Genomic DNA, 18,079 nt, shown 5'->3' with positions numbered 1-18,079 from the left:
TTTAATCCCTAAAAAAGGAAAAAAAAAATATGCCAAATCATATACCAGAATGGTGCATACGATTAAGAAGTACTTTGATGAATCACTTGCATTCTTGAATTCCCTTTGATCTTTGAATTTCAAAAACATTTATTTTTGGAATTAAAAACCCCTAACACCCCAGCCCATCTTTTATTTCTCAGTTGTTGAGGTATCCTGAGAATCCAAAGGATGAGTCCTTGCCCGTTGTTACAGATTTTTATGATTTTGGAACTGTGCCAGGTGGAATACCATTCAGCCATTAAAAAGAGGGAATCCTGGGACATGCTGCAGGATGGATGTACTTTGAGGACATTATGCTAAGTGAAACAAGACAGTCACAAAAAGACAAGTACTGTGTGATTCCATCTTTATGTGGGAGCTCACGTCGTCAAACTCAGAAATGGGAAGTAGAACGGTGGTTGCCAGGGGCTGGGAGAGGAGAATGGGCAGCTGTTCAATGGGTAAGAAGTTTCAGTTTGCAAAATAAAGTTCCCCAGAGCAGTTGTACAACCATGTGACTATATTTACCGTCACCGAATGGCATACCTACAGATGGCTCCAATGATAATTTTTATGTACTGTGTTTTTCACCACAATTTAAAACTTTTTAAATTCTCCAAGACATTGAAATGTATAGTGAGGGTCTGTAGGCGTCCTATAGGAATCACGTTACTCACCAAATGGCCAAAAAATACAAGTTAAAAATTAAATGAGATACCGTATTTCATTGAATCTAAGGTGCTATTGATTATAAGACACGTCATGGTTGAAAATGAAAGAAAATATTTGGACAAATTAACCAAAAACACATCCTTCTTGTAATACACATCCATCCATAATTTCAGGTGCTTTAAACTGTGAAAAATACGCGTCTCAGAACTGGTGATAGAAGGTAACTTGTATCTGTCTTAGACGGGGGTGAAGTTTTTTCAAGTTATAATTTTAACAGGAGTGTGACGGGATGTTGATTCTCATACAGAGTGAGTTAAATGGGTTCAGAGTTTCTGAAAGATCTTTAGCAAGGGAATTCCCTAGCAAGCTGGTGGTTAAGAACCTGGTGTTGTCCCTGCTGTGGCTCAGGTTACTGCTGTGACATGGGTTCAGTCCCTGGCCCAGGAACTTCTGCATGCCACAGGTGCACCCCAAATTTTTTTTTAAAAAAAGGCTCTTAACAACATGCCACACAATCATTGAAATATATCCTAGCCCCCCCGCCCCGTTCTATTTCTACCTTAAGGAAATCATCAGAAATAAAAGTTTATGTGCATGGAAGTTTCCTATGGTGTTGTTTTTAATAATGAAAGATTGGAAATAAACAAGTCTAGTGTTCTAGAGTAAGGATGGAATTAAATGCTTTACGGTGAGCCTACATCAATGTGGTGATGTGCCACCACCTGAAAAAATCATGTTCAGGACTGACTTTTTTGAGTTTTATTAGGCTTTATTCATAGAATTACCTGGTGCCACTAAAACGTTTATTGTTGAGGAAATGTAACGTTTTTTCCTATTTGCTATTCTTTTTTTTAGATTTTTAAAAATTGAAATATAATTTTTTGTGTGATCAAATTTATTTTTGGTTTAAATTTCATTTACTTTGTTATACTGTAATTTACACAAGAGACTGCCAAGTAAACCAGATATTTTACATTCACCACACATTCCCTCAAATCTCCACAGTTGTTAGGAAAACATTAAAATGCATGCACCGGGCTCTCATTTCCCCGTGCGCCCAAGCTCCCAGCGATGCTACAGACGCCGGCGAGAGTTAAGTTCATTGAAAGGAGAGGGCTAGCCTCTTTATTTCACAAAATCAGCAGTAATCTTCTTCGCATCAAACACGTTGCAGACAGTGATTCTGCTTTGACAAAACCCATGTCACAACAGTGCCCAGAGAGTAAACCTCAGTCTGGATCCTGAGTACACGAGGACATGTGCGACGTGGGGTCTGCAGCCGAGGACACCAGGACATTGCAGTGAGGCACCGAGCCTGATATCCTTGTCTGTGTCGCCGCAGTCCCTTCAGTGGGCACGCAGGACACGTGGGGAAACAAGAAGCAGGGAGGGCAGGACTGTCCGCAAAGCAGAGTACTAACGTGAGATGAGCACGGGGGCTGGGCGTCGGAGGAGGGACTGGAGCTTAAGGGAGACAGTTTGGAACCTGAAGCCTTCCACAGTTATCATTCTATTCAAGCTTCCAGGACTGACGGGTACAAACGATTTGGACAGCGGACGCTGATAAAAATCTTACCTAGCTATTGTTCCTTTCTTATTAAAAGAAGAAGAAGAAGAAGAAAGAAAAAGGAGGCAGCAGCAGCTTCTCTCCAGCGTATGTAGCTTATTCAGGACCAGCTCCAGTGACCTCCTACATGAGCACATCCCAGCGGGTGCAGGTGCCCGGGCCCTGGCAGGGCCTCCCACCCGTGTGCAGACAAGCCTAGTGCTGCCTCTGGAAGTCTTCCTATCTCCGAGACAGCCTCTCCCCCTTAAAGTGTATTTCAGAAGAACAAAACGACATCACTGTCTATGTTCTACCGTGTAAGCGGTGAGGAATCACGATCATCTGCATAGTTTTCAAGCTGTAACTTCAGAAAACAGTCATTTCGGAAAAGACTCCATGGAAGTGCTGTACTTCCAGTCTTTCTAAACAGCCTACAGTGCTATTAATTTCTTCATCAGTTTCTTTGCTTGCCTAACAGGAGTTTGAAAGTTGTATAGTGTTTGTTATAAATCACGGACCGTCATTTCCATTTTGGCTAGGTTTGATGTAGAAAAATACTTGAATAAGACACGAAAATCCAATAAAAAAAGGAATTTTTTTTAAAAGGATCTTTTCCTCGGGGCAAACAAGTAAAAACTGGCCTGTAACTCTACTACTTACTAATAGATATTGTCCAATTTGGGTGGATAAGAATGAAAATCCAGAAACACATAATTATAAATACATTCAGAGATACATTCCAGATTCCTTGGAACTCCAAAAAGATTTTTAATAAATTTTTCTGTGGGAGTCTGTTGATTATGGGACTAAAATTAAAAATTTTGCGAGACTGATTTAAAAGAACAGAAAAGTAATAAAAGGCTATATCTGTTGGTCCACAACTTGCCATTTATGAAACACACCAGCTAGTATTGCATTGCAGTCAATTTGTCCATTAATGGTATTACTCTGATAATTATTCAAATCTGTTCCAGGTATATACATTGAAAATATTTTCTTTTGCATTCTTTCTGAAGATAGGTACAGTACTTTGGAGAAATTGTACTAATCCCTTCAGTATGTTTGTATGTACATATATACACAAGTGTGTGTATTTTGATCTGCAGCTCTACATGCGTTTTATGTACAGCTACAGATAGACACACACAAACATATATACACACACGTGGTTGGGACCCGTGCCTGTGGGCGCATAACCACAAGCACACGTCTGGAAACGTCGACACTGCAAGACACGGTCAGAGTCTTCTTCACTCATCACTGACTGCACTTGTTCCCCTTACTTGACCTTGATTGTGTAATGTTTCTAGTTCCTTCTGGGTTTCATCATCCGTTCTTCTAATGTCTTCCACTGTCAGATCAATCCACTTGTCGATCCAACAAAAAAGTTGGCGATGAAAGTTTGCAAATACCCTTTTTTCTTGCTTCTGAATGAAGTTTTCTACTTTGCTTTGCAGTGAACTTGATGGTCACCAGCTTATAGGCACACATCTGAGGACAGTCAGGGTTGTTTGCCAGCTCCTTCTTCCAGTTGGGTCCCAAAGGGCCTCTCTGGGTGTTGACGGACTGGAATAATGCTGGGTCTTCATCGGCTTTGTAGTCTGCTGGTTCAACTTGACTTCGATCTGCAGTATCCATGTGTACAGTATCAGCAGTTTTCCATGTGTTCGGATCTAAACCATGTACATTTTCTAATGTTCCCACGTCTGTCTGGTCTGTGCCATGTTTCAATTTTAATGAAGACGCCGCCTTTCGTGTATTCATTCGTCACAGTTGTTCTGCAGTCGGGGATGCGCTCCAGGCTTTCTCGTGAAACACCAAGGAGTCCTCGGGAGCGTCATCCTCACGAATGCAGCAACGTTGCTCTTTAAGGGATGAGTTTTGTGTGTGTTCTGTCCCTTTTCTCCATCCTTTTCATAAGGTTCGTTCCTTAAGACTTCAGTTCCTTCGCCACCACCAGTCTCATTCTTACTGGCTTCTGCAACAGAGCCAAGCTGCCCATCCTGATGCTCCTGAACAGAGCACGGCAGAACCACCCGGCTGCTGAGGGGGCTCCTCTGTGTCTTCTGGAGGAGGGGATCTTCTTTAAGGTCTCCGGTCCATTGGGTGGAGAGTGCTCAGCCTTTAGGTGTGGATTTTGTTGTTTTTAGGAGAGAAGCTGAGCTCCAGTCCTTCTATCCCGCCGTCTTAATCCGGAATCCTAAAAAAGGTCTGAAACATAATAGATGTGCAGTGTTTCAGGTGTTTGGCGAAGCGATTCAGTTACACATTTTGTCACCCTTTTCCATTAGAGGTCGTTATGAGATAGTGAATAGTTTCCTGTGCTGTAGAGTAGGTCCTCATGGCTTGTCTGTTTTATGTATCGTAGTGTGTACCTGTTAATCCCACATTCTTAATTTAGCCCTCCTCCTCTTCCCCTTTGGTAGCCAGAAGTTTGTTTTCTATGTCTGAGAGTCTGTTTCTGCTTTGTAAATAAGTTCACTTTTAATGACGTGAAAATGCTCAGAGTAAAAATACAGGGTTTAGATTGTACATATAATATGATTTCAACGAAATATATATATACATCCATGCACATATAAAAGAAAGAAAGGGAATATGCCAAGTTTAAATCATGCTTGTTTTTTAATATCAGGACTTTGGGAAGGTTTTTTTTTTGGTCTTAATTATCTGTATTAGCCAAAAATGTTTCAATTTTACTGCATTAACTGGGAAAAAAGGCACACATTTAAAAATAAAAGCAAAGGGCCACAGCATGTTCTCAATGTTTTCTTTTAAGCTCTTCAAATTGTTTGGTATATAGATACACAGATGATCAGGTAAAGATACAAAGTTATTTCTCTGTTCTACCCAAAGAGACACACAGATATGAGATGTAATGATAAAAAACAATGGTTATCTCCGATTTTCTACTTTAAAAGTTACACAAGCAGTCAGAAGATTCCATCCAAGATAATCCAGATTTAACATGAAATTCTATGTAAGAAGCAGTTTTGACTCAACAATTTCCACTTAATTTAATTCTACATTTACCAAATGTCTCCTATGCGTAATGTGCCAGAAACTTAGGGAATGGCCAGATGCGATTTTTTTATCCTCAAGTCTTAGCAACTTCCACTGATACCACATAAAGATAGAATTACATGTATTTTACTGTAATTTTTCTGTTGTACTTTGTAGTTTATATCTGCTCAGCTCAAATAAAAGAAGTCTGTTTTAATTTTCCAGCAGTACAGAGTTTGGACAGTAGAAGGAGGCTAGCTTGTCTGTTTTGTATTAAATGTGACTTTCTCCAGTTTGCTTTTTTTCCAAGCATGTCTTCTCTTGGTATTACGTGTTCTATGAAACTTTACACCATCGAGAAATATATGGATTCAATTGTTAAAAGAATGGTGTCTTCTGTTCGCTGGCTGATAACCATAAAAATCCATTACCCCAAATCCTAGAAATGTTTTCAATTAAATAGATTTTCCACTATATCACTAATTAAGATACTGTCTACTCATTTTAAAATTTCATTTTTCCATTATTTTATTTTGTTACATCATGTCAGTGTATAAGCCACCGACTTCTCTAATCAAAACAGTATTTTTATCTTTATGGGAAGCTTGGCTTGTTTCCAGGGGTGGCTGTTTAGTAACTGAAACCAGAATTAGAGCAAGAGGCATCATTACATCCTCATTCCTGACCCAGTGTTTCCTTTACCATTAGCCCATAAATTACGTTTTGATATTGCCATTTTAAATATTTATACCCTAAAATCTACAAAGGAAAATAAATAGCACTCTAAAAATTCATGTGCAGTTATTTTAATTGGCAGAGTCAATGGAGTGGAGTGGCTCTAGAAGGAACTTAATGAAGGTAATCCATTTCTTTCTGTGGATCTCTTTGAAATAATGTATCCTGCAGCCATGACCATGGTGTATTTTATGTTACCCTCAAGCTATCAATGTTTGCATGGGAATAAAGAACACTAGGGGTCACTTATTAAAGAGGAAGAACTGTCACTTGGAAATGCATCAGCTAAATCCTCCAAGTGCCATAAAACCCTGCTCCCCTTCCAATGCGAACATGAAACTAGCTCCATTATAAATTATGTCTTGGTCAATAAATTAGGCTTCTTTCTTATTAACAAATAACCCCAGGTAGGAGCGTGGGCGCCCAAGGAGCGCCTCTAAAAGGCAGCTCCTCCTGAGGCTTCCCTGGGAGACTGCCCCTGGAAGCCGCAATGAGCCAGGAGTCAGGATGAAGCGCTTTTTACCGTCACCCTTTGATTTCAACCCCAGACCACGTCATCCAGCTTGGTCCTGTGCATTCGACATTATATTTGGCTGCAAATGATGTTTGGTGGTTTCTAGGAGCGAATGTATTACCAAAAAAGATTCACCATGATTTATGGGGGTTTTGTCTTGCTTTTAGTTTTATTTCACTCCTTAAATGCAAAAAAAAGAAAAGCTGTGCCTCAGTGTCTTGGGACCACAGCATCTTAGAAATGAGTGCGCGTCACCCTGCCTGGGGTGGGGGTGGGGACATTGAAGGGTTGCCCCGCTCGGTTGACAAAGAGGCGGCTGGGGTGGCCTGAGGTGGGGGCACTTGGAGGCACACCCTCGCCCTCCCTCTGTGCCTCAGTTTCTCCTTCTGTAGAGCAAGAGAGTGCCACCTATTTCTCAGAGCTGTCGAAAGGGCTTCGGACCCAGCCTGGAGCTTGGACCTCCTTCAAGGAATGTTGAAATGACGCCCTGCTGTCACCATAACTGACTGATTTCCTAGGAAGGAAACCTATCAAGTGCAATCACCTTCCTCTGTAACAAAACACAACATATCTCAGCTTCAGAATATTTCAGCCAGTTGTTGCCTAAAATATGCAGGCCACTGGTTTCAAGATAGGAAGTGTCTTGGCCCTTGTTACTTGCTGCTCGGATTCATGAACTTGAAATCAGTCTGTTGAAAGTATAATATGAAAAGGCAGGACCAGTGGAGAAGCCCACGGAGTCTGGGTCTACCTGCGTCTACCTTACGCAGGTGCGGAGGGAGATGTCACCAGATCCCTAAGACAGCAGTCGGTCCCCCCACCACGCCCCGCGCCCGCATATACTGTGTGTGTGTGTGCATTGCACCAGGAAAATGTTTGCTGACTGGGGAAAGGGGTGGTTAGTGTGCATGAAAAGCTCACAGACTTGCTGAGCAAGGGGACCAGAGCCTGAGGAGGATGCCCTGAATAATCTTGTGATCTTGAAAGTCCACCCCAAGAGGCTTTGGGGAAAAAAAGAAAAGCTACCCTTTTCTTATGTTAAATAGAATTTTAGTCAGTTAACTGAGAACCTTTAATTTGATTTTAAGTATTTTTTATTTTTATTGACATTTAATAATGTGCAGTATCATTAGTTTCAGGTGTACATCATAGTGATTTGATGTGGATATACATTCTGATTTTTTTAAATGATGTTTACTTTTTCCTTTATAGCTGGTTTACAGGGTTCTGTCAGTTTTCTGTTGTGCAGCAAAGTGACCCAGTCGTACAGACATACATACATGCTTTTTTCTCATATGATCCTGCTCCATCACAAGTGACTAGATATAGTTCCCAGTGCTGTACAGCAGGATCCATTGCTTATCCACTCCAAAGGCAATTGTTTGCATCTGTTAACCTCAGATTGAAATGGTCACCACGCAAAGTGGTTACAGTATTAGTGACAATATTTGCTATGCCGTACATTCACTCCTGTGACTTATTTAGTTTATAACTGGAAGTTTTTATTTCCCAATCCCTTTAGTCTGTTTCTCCCGCCACCCCCTGACCCCGCTCCTCTGGCCGCTACCAGTTTGTGTCTGCCCAGTGAGTCTGTTTCTGTCTCATTTTGATGTTCATGTGTTTTATTTTTAGACTCCACATGTAGAGAAATCATAAGGTGTTTGTCTTTATCTGACTTGTTTCACTTAGATAATACCCTCCAGGTCCACTCATGTTGCCACAAATGGCAAGATTTCATTCTTTTTTATGGGTAAGATTCCAGTGTGTGTGTGTGTGTGTGTGTGTTCATTCACTTATTCATCTTTTTTTCATCATCTCTGGATGGACATGTGTACATTGCTTCCATATGTTGACTGGTATAAATAATGCTGCAGCGAACATAGATCTTTTGGAGTTAGTGTTACTACTTTTCTTTAGATAAATAGCCAGAAGTGGTAATTCTATTAGGTAAATAGCCAGAAGTGGGAATTCTATTAGATAAATAGCCAGAAGTGGGAATTCTGTTTTTAATTTTTTGAGAAATCTATATACTGCTTTTTATAGTGGTTGCACCAATATACATTCCCACCAAGAGTGTGCAGGAGTTCCCTTTTCTCCACATCTTCACCAACACTTTTTTTTTTGTTTTTTTGATAATCCTCAATCTGACAGGTGTGAGGTGGTATCTCACTGTGGTTTTGATTTGCATTTTCCTTATGATTAGTGGCGCTGAGCATCTTTTCTTGTGTCTCTGTTGGCCGTCTGTATGGCTTCTTTGGAAAAGGGCCTATTCATGTCATCTTCTCACTTTTTAATCAGGCTGGATTTTGATATTAGATGGCATAAGTTATTGATATATTTTGGATCTTAACCCCTTTTCAGATATATAATTTGCAAGTCTTTTCTCTCATTCAGTAGGTTGCCTTTTAGTTTGGTTGAGAATTTCCTTTGCTGTGCAAAAGCTTCTTAGTTTTATGTACTACCATTTATTTACATCTGCTTTTGCTGCCTTTGCCAAAATAATATCATTAAGACTGATGTCAAAGAGTTTACTGCCTATGTTTCCTTCTAGGAGTTTTATGATTTCAGGGTTTACATGCAAGTCTTTAATCCATTTCTAATTTCGTCTATATGGTGTGAGGTAGGGGTCTAGGTTCACTATTTTGCATGTAGCTATGCAGTTTTCTTACCACCATTTATTGAAGAGACTCTCTTTTCTCTCTTTTATGTTTGTGCCTCCTTTTTCATAGATTAACTGACCCTATGTGTGTGGGTTTATCTCTGGGAAGTATTTATTATTATTTGTATTCTGTGTTATTCTTGCCACAGGCCTCTGGGACACTGGGACAGCAGAAATGAAATGAAGAAAATAATTCTCTTCCTTTTCTCACCTGATCTGGGGATTCTTTCATCCATATTCTAGGGGCAGGATATGTGCCTTTATTTATCTGGGATTAGGACCCATTACAGAGTCCTTTGGCAAAGCACAGTAGAGCACCCAAGGCTGGGAACGCTGGAGCCAGCCTGCCTGCGTTCAGACTCTAGTTCCGTCATTTACTCGCCCTGTGAACTGGGGTGATGACTTGACGTTTTGGTGCCACGATTTCCACGTGTGCAAAATGGAGACCATGCTAGAACCTAGACCCTAGACGTAGTTAGGTATTAAAGATAGTGGTATCTACAAAGCATTCAAATTTGTGTCTGGTACATTGTACCCAGTAAGCACTAGATAAATGCTCACCTGCTTTTTTTTTTCTTTCTTTCTTTTTTTGAAATGGCTTGAGTTTCCCTTATGGTGCAGTGGTTAACGAATCTGACTAGGAACCATGAAGTAGCAGGTTCGATCCCTGGCCTCGCTCAGTGGGTTAAGGATCTGGCGTTGACGTGAGCCGTGGTGTAGGCTGCAGACGTGGCTCAGATCCCACATTGCTGTGGCTCTGGCGTAGGCCAGCGTTGCAGCTCCAATTCGACCCCTAGCCTGGGAACCTCCATAGGCCACAGGTGTGGCCCCCAAAAAAGAAAAAAAAAATGACTTATAATTATGGATTTAAATGCTCACATTATTCATGATACAAAAATGCTTATTGAATTGCCATGTTTTGCTGGTTTAAGTCAGCCAGGATCAAATGGTTAATATCATGATGTTGGCAAGGTGAGGAAAGAAAGGCTCTGTTGTACTCTGTTGCAGGGAGAGTGTATCAAACATGCAGCCTTTTTGTAAGGAAGCTCAGCAGTGTCTGTAAAAATTACAAATGTACGTTTTTTTAAAGTATAATCTAAGAGTTCTCATGACTCAGTGATTAACGAACCTGACTAGTATCCACAAGGATGTGGGTTCGATCCCTGGCACCACTCAGTGGGTTAAGGATCCGGCGTTGCCGTGAGCTGTGGTATAGGTTGGACACGGCTCGGATCCCGAGTTGCAGTGGCTGTGGTGTAGACCAGCAGCTACAGTTCCAATTCAACACCTGGCCTGGGGACCCCCATATGCTGTGTGTGTCGCCCTAAAAAGACAAAAGACAGAAAAAAAGTATGATCTATAGTACCCATAAGAAAAACACTTCCAGACAAAATATTTTAAGCCAGAAGAAACCTATCAGATGCAGCAAAGCATAGAGGGTGAAAGCAGGGATTCTGGAAGTACATGCTTCAGGTCAAAGCCCCAGTCTGCTACTTCCTGCTGTGTGACCCTAGAGAAGTTCCTTGACCTCTCTGTGCCTCAGTTTCATTTCTTCATGTATAAAATGAAGATAGTCATGGTACCCACACAAAAGCCTGTTTATTATGAGGAATAAATTAGTTAATATTTGTAAACTGCAGCGTTCTCTTGTGCACTTCCAGTTAAGGATCTGTCCTTGTCACTGCTGCGGCTCAGGTTGCTACTGTGGTTCAGGTTTGATCCCTGGCCCAGGAACTTCCACATGCCATGGGCGAGGCCAAAAAAAATTCTGTAAACCACTTAAAATAGTGTCTCACAAACTTTCAATGCTGTCAAAGTATTTATTTTAAAACATTTTAAAAGAAAGTAGGACACAAAAGGAGCAAATTAAGCTCCCCCCACTAATTACAAGCTCAACTCTACTTACTGTTCAAGGCCAGCTCCTAACTCAGCAAATTTTAAAACTACTAAAATGTTTTAGAAATCAGGTTTAGCAGGCTAGAAATTGCTTGATCGTTTGGCACCCACTAAAATTGTGGCATCCTACAATAAAGATTTACCGTAACTGGAGTATGAGCAGAGGGCAAAAGAAAACCATCAGCTCTGCCTGTCCACACAGCCTTTATTCTCCTTCTCCTGCTAGATGCGTCTGTCTGAGAAGGTGTATTTGTATAAACACGATATACAAATATAGATATTTTACTCTGAAATGAAGTGACGGATCAAAGGGGCTTATTCTCATAAACTGGAACACACACACACACACACACACACACACGATCTTAAAATGGACCGACGGAGCAGTTTACTCCACAGCAGGAAGCATTCCACATGCAAAATTAGAGCAAGAAGCATGGAGCGGCCTCTGAACGCTCCCTAATGATGCTGACGCGGGCTGTGTTCCGAGGCCACGTTCGGCTAATTAATCTCCGCATTGACAACGGCAAGAGATTTCACAGGACTGTCACTTGTTGGAACAGACCCTGTCCCTTCCTCTCACTGCTCCCTCTTCACCTCCAGTGACGCCAAAGCACCAGGACAAAGCAGAACCCCCCAAGAACACGAGCTTCCCAAGAAAGTCGCCAGCAGTAAGTCACTTATTACTTGCACTTATTATTTGACTGATAAATTGAATAGATTGTCGTTTGGACAGATGCCCATTTTATCTTACTAATTGGAACAAGGATTTTTTAAGACAAAGCCCATCAAACATTAGATAAGCATTTTAAGTTAATGGACCGTGGCGTCATTTCTCCACAGACCCAAGAAGCATCATCTTATGTCCTGTTTTTACAGCTACATCAATTATTAATATGTATATTTTTGCTGACGGAGGACCTTTCTATAAGCGTAGGTTTCGTTATCCAGTTCTGGGTCATTAACTGTAGAAAGCTTGTAAATATAATGGTTTATTCACATGGGAAGCCTTCATTAAGATGCATTATTCTACAGCTGATGTATTTCAGCCTATGGTGTCGTATCGTGTTCTGTTTCCTTTTAATATTCGTAATTTATTTTTAAATGAGTTGCTGTTTATGCGGCAAGTTAACAAATTTGAATTCCATATGACCAAAGTTGCTAAAGAGGAAAGGCTGTTTTAGCCCAAAGGAACAGCTGCTCATTAACATAGGACCTAAATATATTTATAACCTTTACATTCAAAAGCAACTAGAGAAAGAAGCTACAAATGACCCCAAATGTATTTTTGTCAGAGAGAGTCTATCTAAAGGAACACGCTTGAATGCACCCATATTAACAGCCCAGCATGGTATAATAGAGAAACACAGAGCTGGAGGCGTCGGGAAACCTGATGCTGGCTTCTTCGTTAACGCAGGATGGGCGGGATGGCCACCGGGTGATGGACCTCGCGGTCCCCAGCTATTCAAGGGGATGGTCCCGTCCTTAGTTCTGTCTCAGAAGATGGGCGTGGAGGTCCCGTGGTGGCTCAGCAGTAACGGACCCAACTAGTATCCTTGAGGACGCAGGTCCGGTCCCTGGTCTCACTCTGTGGGTTAAGGATTGGTGTTGCTGTGGCTGTCGGGTAGGCCAGCAGCTGTAGCTCCAGTTGGACCCCTCGCCTGGGAACATCCATATGCTGCGGGCGAGGCCTAAAAAGACATACACACACAGATGGATGTGACACCCATAAAGAAATGTAGAGAAGGAACGTATGGGCCAGGGGACCGAGCCAATTACGAAAATCTGGGGAGAGCTGAGAAACTTGTGTTTCTGTCATAGATCGTGGAGGTGTCAGGACGTTGGCTGGACACTTGACACAGAGCCATTAACAGGATACCAGTCAGAGTGGCCTGCGCATTAATTCACGTTCAGGGATTCCAAGGGGAAGAGGCCCAATTAAATAAACCACAGTTCGTATGTGTGAATCTGTGAAAAAATCTGACTCACGTAAGAACAGTGTCATTGGGGAGCAATACCCTGTGATTCATTGATTCATACCAGAGTTCCCTGGTGGCTTAGCAGGTTAAGGACCCGACATAGTGTCTGTGAGGATGCGGGTTTGATCCCTGGCCTCGCTTAGTGGGTTGAGGATCCAGCGTTGCTCTGAGCTATGGCATAGGTCGCAGACGTGGCTGGGATCTGGTGTTGCTGCGGCTCTGGTATAGGCTGGCAACTGTAGCTCTGATTCAACCCCTAGCCCAGGAACTTCCGTATGCAGCAGTTGCAGCCATAAAAAAAAAAAAAAACATACATACCGTTTACGCAAGACTTCAAAAGGATTTCACATATTCATCAACGAAATTTGGGTAGCAGAGATACATGAAAACGATTGACTTTAAAATAGTCACTGGAGAGATCATATAAATATTTCTGTATGAATTACAATCTTGTATTTCATGACAGTAGGAATGAAAAATATTACCTGAAAATATAAGAATTGGATACGTCTTTAAATGATTAAATAAAGGGAATTCCTATCTCTTTATTTTGACACCAAAGAGAATATATAAAGTCATGGCTTTGAGCACGTGTCTATTGAGGCAATTTAGATCACTGGCTTTTAAAAAAACATTGCTCTTCAGAATGATTCTAGATTCATTTTTAAAGGAGTTTTAGGGGAGTTCCCATCGTGGCTCAGCAGTTAACGAACCCAACTAGTATATGTGAGGTCGTGGATTCGATCCCTGGCTTTGCTCAGTGGGTTAAGGATCTGGCACTGTTTTGAGCTGTGGTGTAGGTCATAGATGCGGCTCAGATCCCATGTGGTGTAGGCCTGCAGCTACGCCTCTGATTTGACCCCTAGCCTGGGGACTTCCATAAGCCATGGGTGTGGCCCTAAAAAGCAAAAAAAAAAAAAGGTAGTTTTAGGGGATTTTTCCCTATCAAAAGTTTTACCTTCTTATGTTCTTATTCTACTAAACACAGACAATTCTCTTATTTTGTTAGACACTCGAGTGCCTATTTTTATCAAGTATTACATGTGTAGCTTGACATTCCTCTGGCTAAAATTTTTTTTGGACATGGTGTGGAAAGTATCCTAATGTCTCGTCTATCAAAGGAAAATCTTGGTGACTCATTTCACTCTGGTTTCGGCTGAAACGCCCTCCTGCCACCCCCTCCTCTTTCCCTCTTCTCCCAGGAACAGTCTGTTTCAATGACACCTCCCCCCCCCCCCGCCCCCGAGAAGAATGTGCGCCCTGCCCTGCCCCCCGGGAAGGGCACAGGTCCATCCCCTGCCTTAGGGATAACCAGGGAGGGTCTCGGCTTCCTTGCGCTGTGTGAGCACCTGCGCCCTTCCGCAGAAGGAAAGAGCCTGGTCGGGATCTGCCAGGTGACGCTCACCAGCCAGCAGTCATGTGGGTGGTGTGTACCCATGATGCGATGTGAAAATGGCACTTTATCTCCGCGGCCTTTCTCTCAATAACCCGTAATCCCAGTCTGATGGGTACCAGCTAGAGCTGTGGGTCGGTATAATTGGTTCCCTTATAAATCTGTGTGTTTTATCTCCACGCATTTGAAAACGTTATTTTGAGAGGACATCCGTAGGCGTCCCCAGACCGACAGAGGTCTCTGAGGTGCGGAATAGGTTGAGAACCGCTGATCCGTCCAGGAGAGCATTAGACAATTCTCCTTGCCCGCTCCAGCCCGTCGCCTCCCTGCTACCCACGGCCCACGTCCTCTTTCCCCTTCGCAGCCTTGGCTTTTATTGCTCCCTTTTCCTGGAAGAGGAAAATGCGTTTACGCTTCTGAGTCAGCGAAAATCTTTAGGGGTTCGTTAGTTTTGCCCTGGATTCTGAGGCCTCTGTATCCATTCCACCCCTTGGAGCCTCTTTGAGAAGAAGGGCCACAGACGGCAGGCAGTGGGTAGGATGCAGCCGACCGACGAGTTCGGCTGGGTTCTAATCTTGGATGTCCCCGGGGCTGTGCTGCTGATGCTTGACCACGGCTCTCTGGAAAGAAATGAATGCGTATCTATTCATACCTGTTTATTATCATTTCATTGCTGTGAGTATCACACACGGTTTACAAATAATAGTAAGACATACATGACGCTTTGTGGCCCATTCCACACAGCCATGGATTCTCACGAAATACTGCCCCTGATGTTTACCGAACCCTGTTGTCTGTTGTCCATCTGCGGTTGCAACCGACACGTGGATGTCGTTACAGTAAGAGCATCAGTTGACATTTTCACGTGCGTGAGTGGGGAAGGTGAAAGTGAGTCACGAGGAGGTCCCATCGCGGTGGTGCAGTGGTTAACGAATCCCACGAGGAACCACGAGGTTGTGGGTTCGATCCCTGACCTCGCTCAGTGGCTTAAGGATTCGGCATGGCCATGAGCTGTGGTGTAGGTCACAGACTCGACTCGGATCCCGCGTTGCTGTGGCTCTGGCGTAGGCTGGCAGCTACAGCTCCGATTCGACCCCTAGCCTGGGAACCTCCATATGCCATGGGAGCAGCCCAAGAAAAGGCAAAAAGACCAAAAAAAAAAAAAGAGAGAGAGAAGAAAGAAAGTGAGAGAAATCTACACCTGAATAACACTCATTCAGCCTATCTTTTAAGTCAAGGACTCCGTTGCTGAATCAGATGATACTGGAAAAATATTTCCTCACCGTTGTGTACCAGTCGCGATGTAACGGATACAGACTTGCACTGGCATGTTTATCTGTGTTATTTCCTCCACCACTGTCTTCGGTCTACACGAGCCAATCACGACCGTAAATCAAGTCCTCGTTTAGAGCATTTGCTCATTTCAGTGGTGTAGAATGTTCCATCATAGCCAACGTCAAGCTACGAACCTGAATGAACACAGAAAAATACCCTCAGGAGTACAGCATTATACAGTGTGTCCACCATGGAGATACAATAGACAACATCGCGAACATAAATGACAAACCCGACTAGGATCCATGAGGATGTGGGTTCCATCCCTGGCCTTGCTCAGTGGGTCAGGGTTCCAGCGTTGCATGAGCTATGGTGTAGGTCACAGATGAATCTCGGATCCCACGTTGCTGTGGCTGTGGCGTAGGCCAGCAGCTACAGCTCTGATTTGACTCCTAGCCTGGGAACCTCCATGTGCCGTGGCTGTGGCCCTAAAAAGACAAAAATAAATAAACAAATGACAGTGAAATCCAGTAAGAAGAATTACAAAATGATGAGTTTTTAGTATTGATAACTTGGATTGTTAACATAATTCATTTAATCATAAGTTTATGTAATTTAGCACTTAAAAATAACTGTGCTCATCAACAAGCTTGCAAAATTCCTGGAAAATCTATCAGATGGATCTCAGAGTCTTCACAGGCTGGCTCCAGCACACCACTGACTTTGTCCTTAATTCACGCAATGAGATCTGAGCCAAATCTCTGAACTCCTTAGAGCTCAGGATTTTGACCTCATGCCTGTGATTCCAGGTACCACAAGCCCCATGCATGTTCTCCCTCTCCAAGTTCCTTTTAATTCTTTCCATCCAAGCCCTCGAGGTAGTGCTTTTATCGATTATCTGACACTGTTCCCTACTATGAGGTACGTACTCTCATCCTGCCAACTTCATTTCCTTAGGGAGTCTGAAAGAACAGGAGCTGTGTTCCAAAGTGACTTGGTATCTTCTGTCACCACTGCCTTCTGGAGATGCTGGACCTGTTCCGAGCATTTGTTTGGTGTTCAATAGCCAAGCGTTGTTTTCTTGCGGATCAGCAGATGTCAAGCGAGAACATTCTCGGGATAGGATAGAATAGAGTGGATGTCTGGACCAGCTGGAAGTTTCCTTCCCTGGAGGTCTTTAACAATAGGGGGGATGTCTTCAGAGTGGATTTTGGCGTCATTTTTCTTAAACTCAGAACACTCACACTCTTTTCAACAATTCTTGCTTCATTTACTTTCTCATTCTGTATTCTTTTCTCTCCCACTTGCCAAGAAGACTTGGAAAAGCTTTACTTTCTGTGACTCAAATGATTTTTGAATGATTTACTGAATATGCATTATTTAAGCTAACTGTGTACCCCAGCCAGTGTCTGGGAAATGGAACAGAATGATCCCCAACCTTCCTCATGACAGCGAATCACCGCTTCAAGTCTCCTGCAAGACCTCATTCTGTTGTTCACTTTCTATTTCTCATGCGCCTTTGGTAAGACACTGTTGAAGATATCGACACATCTCCCCCACACACTTTTAGGGCCACACCGTGGCATGTGGAAATTCCAAGGCTAGGGGTCGAATCAGAGCTGCAGCTGCTGGCTGACACCGCAGCCACAGCAACACCGGATCCAGCCACATCTGCAACCTACACCACAGCTCATGGCAACACGAGATCCTTAACCACTGAGTGAGGCTACAGATCAAACCCGCATCCTCATGGATCCTAGTCGGATTCTTAACCCCCGAGCCACAATGGGAACTCCAACATATTTCTTAATGCCTAATATTTTCCACCAGCTCTGTGATCTTTGTGACCCCCAAACCTTTTTTGCATTTTCAGAATCCACCTCCTTCCTTTCACGAAGTCAGCGATGCAGTGCTCCAGGCTGACAGGGTGGCCCACCTGAGGAACGAAGTGCAGATGAGGCACGAAGAGGAGTACAGGGACGCCTTGGTTACCATCCAGGACAACCTGAGGCTGATGGAAGGTCCTGACATCAAGGAGAACCTTCAGGATCAGATCCGGCATTGGTTCATCGAGTGCAGGTGAGCCAGAGCGCCGCCATCACCTGTCCCGACAGCCCCTCCGCAGTGGTTGATGGGTTTGGGGGGTTCTTTTGGTTGATGTTCTTGTATGTGTTCAAACACAGAAACATGTTGATTCAGCGTCATGTGGTTTTCTGACGTCATTTTAGTATTATTTTTTTGGCCATGCCTGCAGCCTACAAAGGTTACCCAGCCTGGGATCAAACCATCACCATAGCAGTAACCGGAACCACAGTGCTGACAATCCTGGATCATTAACCCGCTCAGCCACCAGGGAACTCCTTGCTTCATCTTAGAAAAGAGAAAT

The 18,079-nt window shown here is 43.0% G+C and overlaps 1 protein-coding gene and 1 pseudogene across 1 annotated transcript in view; one reads left to right on the top strand and one right to left on the bottom strand.

Annotated features, from left to right (window-relative positions):
- Positions 1 to 18,079, top strand: part of IQCA1 (IQ motif containing with AAA domain 1) — a 168,879-nt gene that overhangs the window by 27,872 nt on the left and 122,928 nt on the right. Inside the window, exon 6 of the mRNA XM_047773843.1 lies at positions 17,567 to 17,772. Coding sequence (XP_047629799.1) covers positions 17,567 to 17,772 — 206 coding nt within the window. The remainder of the gene's footprint in view (positions 1 to 17,566; positions 17,773 to 18,079) is intronic.
- On the bottom strand, positions 3,245 to 16,628 carry LOC125122345 (phosphatidylinositol transfer protein beta isoform-like; annotated as a pseudogene).

This window comes from Phacochoerus africanus, chromosome 3 (assembly GCF_016906955.1).
Source record: "Phacochoerus africanus isolate WHEZ1 chromosome 3, ROS_Pafr_v1, whole genome shotgun sequence".
NCBI lineage: Eukaryota > Metazoa > Chordata > Mammalia > Artiodactyla > Suidae > Phacochoerus > Phacochoerus africanus.
The sequence above is the reverse complement of the archived record's forward strand: the minus strand, read 5'-3'. Positions and strand labels throughout refer to the sequence as shown.